At 38.5% G+C, this 9,448-nt stretch overlaps 1 protein-coding gene across 1 annotated transcript in view; it reads right to left on the bottom strand.

Moving 5' to 3' along the window:
• LOC101864426 (inactive peptidyl-prolyl cis-trans isomerase FKBP6) overlaps positions 1-5,196 on the bottom strand; it is a 33,539-nt gene extending 28,343 nt beyond the window's left edge. The window contains exons 1-4 of the mRNA XM_005089122.3: positions 4,994-5,196; positions 2,345-2,459; positions 1,604-1,861; positions 903-992 (exon numbers count right to left, since the gene is read on the bottom strand). Coding sequence (XP_005089179.1) covers positions 903-992; positions 1,604-1,861; positions 2,345-2,459; positions 4,994-5,005 — 475 coding nt within the window. The 5' untranslated portion in view covers positions 5,006-5,196. The remainder of the gene's footprint in view (positions 1-902; positions 993-1,603; positions 1,862-2,344; positions 2,460-4,993) is intronic.
• Between the last annotated feature and the right edge of the window lie 4,252 nt (positions 5,197-9,448).

The following is a 9,448-nucleotide window of genomic DNA, read 5'->3' on the forward strand; positions in this document are numbered from 1 at the left end:
AGGGACTAACAGCAATGACAGGTGAATGAATTATGACAGCCCATCCACAGCGTCAGGGGCCGATTCAAAATTTTTGACAAAGCGCCGGGCGATGAGTGACCACACCTGGCCGTCTCAGGCAGGTAAATTTGATCGGGGGTTGATAAAATAAGGTGGCCGCGGCCGAGTTGTACAGGTGACCGTTTTACACAGTTAAGTTATATAGAAAAAACGAAAAGGGGGAAATGAAAAGCGGCCGTTTGTACAGGAGGCCGTATTATACAGGTGGCCATCATGGCAGGTTCGACTGTAGTACCCAGCCCTACTGAAAGCACTAGTGTCGGCCGTCCGCAGATATATATTTATATATTTTTTAACCGGAAATTTGTCGCACGCCTACGAAATAAAAATTGTTTTCACGTCGCCGGCTATTGAAGACTTGCCCGACCGGTGTAGCCGGAGGGAGGCCCACGGATGAATTCAAGTAGCCGGAAATTCCGGCAGGAGCCGGAAAACTTTATCCCCTGGGAACATGTTAAGTTTACCAGACTGCATATTTAAAAAGGATACTTCTTATGATACAAAGAAGTTTGTAGTGCTTTTCAAAACAGAATCTTAAGAGATCAAAATATAAACTACAAAGGCATTAACAGTTTTTAGATGATTTCTTTAACGCATTCTAATTGTAGTTTTTTTCAAATATCATATATTTCCTCACCTAAAAAAATTTTTTAATGACTCTAATTTTATGTTCTAAAACAGGGTACAGCACACATTTGAGTATTAAGCCAGATCCTGTTCTCATTATCATAAGTAACCCAGCATATTGACGATATAAAGACAACTCCCCCCCCCCCCCCCCAAATTTATAATCTAGGCAGGGAAAGTTACTTTATAATTGCAGAACCGAACTATTTGCTCACCTGTGCCAAGACGCAGCTTTGAATACTGATCTCGGAGTCTGCTGCTATCATACGGAGCTTGGCCAACATCAGTGTAGGCATTGTAGTGGACTGCACAGAGAAGAGATAACAAATACAAAGTCATTTGATTAGCCAGACAAACAAATGCGAGGTGTGCTATGAGTTACTTCTCACAATCCACAAATGGAAATATCGGCCAAAAACCAACACTAAATTAAATTTGTAGATTTTCTATTTATGCTTTATTTTTTAACAATATTATGTCTTTTATTATTCCATACTTATGAATTGTAAAATCTTCACCTATAACCATGGTGTATCAATTTCCATAGGGCTTGAAATCGAGAAGAAACTCTCATTTTGTCAGCACGCTTCACATATGTTTCCATGCTTGTCATTTTCCACAAACCATCAACAACTTGAAACATTTAAACATCATGTTTAGTTTTGTTGCGCCAACGAGTTGAAAGTCACTGATGTTTTATGACTCCTCAGAGTGTCATTATTATAAATAGTGTCATGACATGGTGGAATCATTCGCTTGTCAATTTTTGGGCATACGGAGTCATTGGTATCATCTGTCTCGCGATCGATGAAAAAAATAGCAACTTATATCTTGAATACAAGTCGAGTTATTTTTGATTGAAAGTAGTGGGTGTCTTGACTAAAAATAAAAATGACACCACAGAACAATTACTCACAGCTGACCAAAGCGCCTTCCGCAACAAGACCACCTATTCCAGGTGTTTTCATTTCTTTCAGGACACCTCCGTCTTTGTTAGGCGTGATGTCACTGTCTCTCATTTTCAGCAAACGTTTGTGGAGTCTCTCCTTCTCTGTCAAGTACTCTCCATCGCCTTCAAAGTTGTCCTCCTCATCTTCGTTGTCGGAGAGGAGACAAATACTGGCAGCGACTTTGTTCTTTTCAAAACAATGAAGGTTTGTATCCTGTTCTTGATCTGATGATAAAAATAAAATTAACAGGTGTAGTGACGCCGGTGTCTTTCAACTCCGATGCAAAAAGTCTGATACCCACAAAACAGTGGTATTCAGGTGGTTAGTTTTTTGGGGTGAACCAAATAATAAAAAATACAGATTTTTACTTTTTTAGAACTATGACAATTGTTATCCTGTTGAACTAAGCCCCTTCAAACATCTCATATTAAACCCCTTGCTAAAAAATGCTTTCTCAAACTTTTGCTTATCCGTCAAAAAGTCAGTGTTTCTCAGACTCATTTAAAAACATGGCAAGAAACAAACATAGGTATGACCTAAACAGCAGAAAATTTAAAACAAGTTCAATATGCGCTGTATGTTTTACCTTTTCTTTCTTCTGAGAGATCGTACTTAAAGTTATATTTCATTTTCCCATTACTGCATCTTGCAGCCTATAGTATACTATATATTTCTCAGAATTACAAACATTATGCCTGAAGACATACCAGTTTGAGCCAAATCATTTTCATCAACTTCAAACTCAACTCCTTCTCCATCAGGATCTCTTAGATCATTTATGTCCAAGGCATTTTTCAAACGAGTGCAAGTCTCATCATTTCCCTGAAAAATACACAAAAATAATTAAAAGACTAAATAAGCAAGAATAAACAGAAACAGAAAAATTATATATATATATAGATTATAGTGTGCCTACCTCAATCCGGCTTTCTATTCTATTGCGTTCACTAACTTCATTTTATGAAGAACAGAGTTCTATACAACTTTAAAACAAAAAAAATTAGAACACTTTAGGGTGGGGCCATCAAATTCACATGAGGGGAGAAAAAGATTAGGCCGGTTTGACCCCATTCAAAAGATGAGCAAAATACCTACCCTTGATTTGGGAACACAACACAGCCAGGCATGGTTAGCTGATGACTCCAATAAACTGATTCCTTCATACCTTGAGTAGGCTAGTGGCAGTTTAAAGGCAACAGAATTGGAGGGGAAATAAGAAAAGGAAAGACGGGGTGAGAACAACCCATGTCTCGCTATTCTCAACATCTCGTTTTACTGGAAATGACCCTAAAGGGATCAAGGCTGAGATCACCAGGGCTGATGCTAACAGGATCATATTCGTGTCCGAATAGGCCTAGTTAAGTCACAGTCAGGGCTGTCAGTGTCAGTTTGGAGCCAAATCCCAGAAATTTGTCTCTTTTGGATCATGCCTCGCCCGGAGAATTTCATTTTGTTCTCTAGCTCTTTTTTTTGCTCCAAACTCCAAATGTTAAAGAAGAAGGCGAAAGAAGAAGCAAGAAAAAAAGAAAAAGAAAGAACAAAAGAAAATAAAAGAAAGTGAAGGAAAGATCTTGGATTGCTTGATTATTAAACTAGTTAACACGCTTTAACGCCCTCGCCCATTTGGTCTGAACAATTCACAACCCTTCCACAATCGTGCAAGAGCATAGTCTCATTACGTTCGTACACGCTCTCTGTTCTATGAACCATAATTTATTGTGTGCAGGTAGCAGAGAGGCCTGCCACTGTTAAGTGTATAAACAACAAATTGTGCGGCCAGCGGCCGGTCCCACATCCCGCGCAGTAGCATGTGTAGTGAGACAATTTTTTACGGTAGAGGCGAAAAAAGTTTTTACATTATTCTGCATCGTAATTTTCCATATCCCATTATATCCCGACTTTAATTCAGTAAAAGCGCTCCTTCATCTCACGGGCAAGAACGCTTACAGCAGGCTGAACAATTACATTAAAAAAATATAGTCCACATCACAGTCGATATCCGGGGGGGGGGGGGGGGGGGAATAGCGAGTCATGAGCTTCTCTCACCAGGGGTGAGAATAGCAGGTCATAAGTTTATTCTCACCAGGGATGAGAATATAGGTGGCCAAGGAAAAACGTCTCAAATCAAATCTGAGAAGGCAAAGCATTTTTCCAGACACCCCCCCCCCCCTCAATCTAAAAAAATTACAAGTTTTATGTTAAGCAATTTGATTTAAGTTTGAGAACTTCTTGAAAACAATTATTGGTGTGTTCTACAGGCAGTTTAGCTTGACCCCAATAAAGGCAGATGAGTGCAAATACATGTGGTTACGAATGTGAAATTTTACTTCCATACTCAGGCTATTATAAAATGAATCAATTAATTCTATACCATTATAATTATTATAAATTAAAAACTTTTATACCATAATCATTATATAAATTAAAAATAAAAACTACAAAATAGATCTCTTCCTTAGGCCTATTATGTATTTTATAGCATGACTTTGTCATGACGCCTTAGAAGCCTAAGCCAAGTAGGTCTGAGAAAAGGCTACTGTGTAGTCTACAGAAGGACTTCTGATAACGAATGACCACGCCAACAAACATAATAGAAGAGACCTTTCTAACCCTAACCCTGACCCAACTCCTAATACGGGGTGCCAATTAGGGGATCGGGGCGGGGCGGGGCGGGGCGGAGCGGCTTGGTAACCAAATTGAGGGCGCAAAGCGGGTATCCATGGTAGGCCTACAAGCCGATCGCCCTCGAATCGTCGCCTCTAAAAAACAACGTGTTTATTATCAGGCGACAAGTCGAGTGATCGACCCGACCCGATACCATCCGCAATGGGCACCCAGTATAACCCTACCCCAAACCCTAACAATAGTCACTACCCCTACCCCAAAGTGGGCCAAAGGCTAAACCTCTCTCAGCTCTGTAACTATTCTAATTAGAACTCTCTCTGTTTTAGTTGCCAGTCACGGAATTTCTCAAAGTCTACTAACTAAAAGGACTTTTAAGTCAACTCTAGATTTAGGTCCAGATCTCTAGATCTAGATCTAGATCTTGACTTAATGATCTAGATTAGCAGGCTAGACAGAGCTAATCAGGCTCAGACTCATCAAGGCTATTCGAAACTCGAGAGCAAACGTGTAGGTAGGCCTGGCTTGTTTTAATTATTAAATATAAGCCGGCGATTGTTAAGATTCCCGCGTTTGATTCCGATGTGCGTTTTTCATACCCTCAGGCATATTTCGCTTTGGTCCCTAACCCTAAGGGTTAACGCGGGAATCTTAATGAAGCCTGCTGCTACTAAACTAGATCTAGATCTAAGCCTAAGCCTAAAAGCCCTAAGCTAAGCAAAATATGAACTTACAAAAGGATCCATAGTGCCGCCTCTGAATTCAGAAGTCGTAGAACTCTAAACCTATCAACACAGATAAAAGGAAACTGAACCAAAACGTGAATCAACAGTGAAACAAAAGTAAAAGGACTAGATTTTCTATCATATTTTCGTCGATTGTTACGCTTTAAATCAATGTTGTTACTTTCGGTTTTGCTTTCGCGTTTTGTGAGTGAGTGAGTGACTTCCCCTTCCGCCTTCCTATTTGTTGCTTCCTGTTCTGCCAGTGATTTTAATTTTTAGCAGCAGAAAAGTGAACAGGCCTAGTTTGAGTTTTGAGTCAACATTGTTTTACATGTATTTTATTTTACCGCTCAAAAAAAAAAAAAAAAAAAAAAAGAAAAGAAAAAAGAACAAAAAAAGAAGATGTTTTTCTATTTTGCTTTTACAATTTTAGATTAAGCTTACGATTTTTATTGAATTATTAGTTGCAATTTTCTAAAATATACATTTCGATGTAGATTCTAGATCGTTTATGTTTTAGTATCCAAACCACCACCGCAAAGAGCCTGCCATCCAGACTTACGAATGAACTTCCTGATTTCGCGCGAAAACGGAGAAGCACTCAAGCCAGAGGAAGGTACTCCTAAATAGGCCTACGCACGAGTTTGGTTTGCCACCGTGCCACCTGGTTTCCCGTGTTTTCTCGCGGTTTTTATACAAACAAGGTCCAAATTACACTCGAGACATTCCCTTTTCAATTTGGCTTCAAAATAACCGCTGATCACCATAAAGAAACGGGGAAAGATCGGGTCGAGGTTCCTGTCCCGAGTGTTTTTATTTATTTATTTATTTATTTAGGCCTATTTATTTATCTATTTATTTATTTATTTGTTTGTGATTGTTTGTTTATTTATTATTCATTCATTTATTTATTCTTTTATTTATTTATTTTAACTTATTTTTCAAATTATATGTTTATCTATTTCATTTTTATTTTCACTTTATTTCATTTTAGGCCCATTCCTCGGGAGGGGAGTGTCTCTTCCCTTTCCCCCCCATTAAATTCATGGAGACAGAAGAGTGGGGAGAGACAAATATATGGAGACTTGGAAGTTTCGCTCTGCTTTATTTTAGAACAAGTGGGAGATAGACAAGACGAGACAGACAGATAGACAAGCAGATCGGGGGAAAGAGGGTTATAAGTAGGATAGAGAGGGGTAATTTGAGGGGGGGGGGGGAGATAGACAGACATACATAGCCTACATATGTATACATACATCTGTCTCAGTCAGTCTGTCTGTCTGTCTGTCTGTCTGTCTGTCTGTCTGTCTGTCTGTCTGTCTGTCTGTCTATCTGTCTGTCTATCTATCTATCTGTCTGTCTGTCTGTCTGTCTCTTTCTCTCTCTCTCTCTCTCTCTCTCTCTCTCTCGGTCGTCGGCACCGACACAGACACACACAAACACACAGATTGCCTATCCCTTACCTCTCGTCTCACATGACACAGAGAGAGAGAGGGAGAGAGAGAGAAAGACACACACACACACACTCTCTCTCTCTCTCTCTCTCTCTCTTTCACACACACACACACACACACACACACACACACACAAACACTCGCACACACACTCACACACATACATGCATGTAAACACACGCACCCACACACAGAGAGAGAGAGAGAGAGAGAGAGAGAGAGAGAGAAGGAGAGAGAGAGAGAGAGAGAGAGAGAGAGAGAGAGAGAGAGAGAGAGAGAGAGAGAGAGAGAGAGAGAGAAATATAGTGATGTTTACTCAATATCTCACTTTTTAGCGAAAAGAGCCACAGTCAAGCTTTGGAAGTTACTAAACTTTAGTGGCCTTCTTTTCGCAAATTTTACCTTTGCCGTCAAGCAACAGCAATCACTCCCCTCAATCCCAAACCATTGTTATTGTTATACGTCTTCTGCTCAAGATAGATTAGGAATTTCTTTTCCATTGAAAGCGAAGCAAATTAACAGGCTTTAAAATTAGATCTATACCATCGATTCCCTGTTCTTACAAATTGATGAGAGATTGATTTCACCGTTTATGTGAAGTGTGTGTATGATAGATAGATAGATAGATAGATAGATAGATAGATAGATAGATAGATAGATAGATAGATAGATAGATAGATAGATAGATAGATAGATAGATAGATAGATAGATAGATAGATAGATAGATAGATAGATAGATAGATAGATAGATAGATAGATAGATAGACAGATAGTAGACAAAGAGAGAGAGAGAGAGAGAGAGAGAGAGAGAGAGAGAGACAGAGAGAGAGACAGAGAGAGAGACAGAGAGAGAGACACAGAGAGAGAGAGATCAGTCTCCGACTTCCTTCCCCCTTCTTCCCCTCTACCCATTTCCGACAATAAGAACCTACAACTGGAAAACTGTTAAGACTGCTTATTGGATTCATGGGTTGAACTGGAGCATTATTTTGGAGTGAAGCACATAAATCAAAGACAGTATTTTTACTTCTTTTATTTTTCATTTTTGTTTTTCTAGTTTTGATTCTAGTTTTGAGAACAATCTTGCAATTATAACATCCAAATATACATAATTTTTTGACGGTATAGATTTATATGATGTCATTTAAGAGGACCTGATCGTATGTTTGTCTGTTTTTATATCATATTATTTTGCTTGTTTGTTATTTGTCTTGCTACTCCCAAAAAACGAACGGCGTGAGATGACGAGAGATTCCGGGACACTAGAGGCTTCTGGGTAACAGAAATCTTGAGCAAGACGCCATTTTTCTCGAAGACGCCATCTTACTCTGTGCAGACATTTGCATTCTTGCATACGTTCTGATAGATATTTTGGCATTTGACAGTTTTTCTGTGACAGTTAATAGTGAAAGTTTACCCCAGAGTTGCTTTGCTGTTTTTCCTGTCGTTTTCAAGCTTCAGTTGAGTCAAGAGTCCCGTGTGTTCGCTGCCCGAAGTTCTACAAGTCCAACACTGGTTCTGGTAAGTAAATTTTAACTTTTCCATCTTAGTTTTGTCTCATGATTTTATGCTCTGTGGATTATTTGATTTGATAACTTAATATGAACTTTAACTTTATTAACTAAATCGTATTTTTTTATCGTGTGTTTGCTAAAGTGGTTCTCTGTTAGCAATTAGCATGTAGTTCACAAATAGTATGCCTTTTGCCCTGAAACTCTTCCCATAATGTGAGTCTCCCCCTTTCTTTGTCCATCTTTCTTTCTCTTTCTCTCTTTCTCCGACTCCGCCTCTATCTCTGGTAAATTACGGTAATGTAACCCTACATAAATGTTTCACTTTTGGATTTTCTTGTTTATCCCCTTTTACGGGTGGTATTTCTTAACGAGGGACCATTGTGAAATAGATAGAGGGTTATGGTAAGTGTTAAAGTTAGGGCTACGTCTTTTCTTTGTTGTGTGGTTTTTCTTTTGGGGTGGTTGCTCATTACGGAAGTCCTTCCCCTCTTTACTCATTCTAATATTGATGCCAGGTAAATGACAAGTGCTATCCTTTTATGAAAGAAAACCCAACTATAACCTGTGACTCTGATACCAGTAGTTGATTTTGGCTGTCCCCTGCACTATCAATGAATGTTCTGATTATCATTTGCGTGTATAATTATGTTACTGATTTCAAATCTGATTTGACACCATAATTGTTTTCTGTTTTTCGACACATGATTGATGCCACCAATATTTGTTTTTGTCTTTTGACTTACGTGTCTAATATTTGACTCCGATATTGAGAAGCCGGATAAGTAATTTTAGCCCTCGACATTGATGTGCGTAACCAGTAATTCATTTTCTCAAACTCTGATGCGCGGAACCAGTGATACAAATTATATTATTGATATGCGGAACTAGAAATCTAGATCTAGTCATTAATTTTTGCAAACATCTTTTGTGGAATCAGTTATTAATTTTTTGCAAATGATATGTGGAACGAGTACTTGATTTTCACAAACAATGCGCACAGTCAATAAGTAGTTTTCAGAAACATGGATACGCGTTACTAGTAATTAATTTCCACCACCATTTTGATACCGTGCTTGTAAAAGGTAATACATCACACAAACATTGATACTTGTAAACTGTAATTAATTGCCATCAACAGTGATATGCAAGACTAAAAATTTCTTCAGAGATTGATAAGTATAAGCATAACCAATAACTGATTGCAAAAGAAGCTAATGCTTAACACGTTTTTGCTAAGAGATTTGTGCTTGTAATCAACAAATAAATAGTAGCTCGTACACTTGACATAGATTTTCATACTTGGTTGATACAGAATGGTTGAAGTAGCCAGTAACTGATATCCATACCTTAGATTGAATTTACTTACTATTACGAGCATAACCATTTTGGACTTAACTCGGTAAATAAAAGAGAAACGCAAACCATAGTTGCTTCAGACACTGACAAACACACACACACACACACACACACACACACACACACACACACACACACA

The sequence above is a fragment of the Aplysia californica genome, unplaced genomic scaffold (genome assembly GCF_000002075.1).
Source record: "Aplysia californica isolate F4 #8 unplaced genomic scaffold, AplCal3.0 scaffold00003, whole genome shotgun sequence".
Classification (NCBI taxonomy): domain Eukaryota; kingdom Metazoa; phylum Mollusca; class Gastropoda; order Aplysiida; family Aplysiidae; genus Aplysia; species Aplysia californica.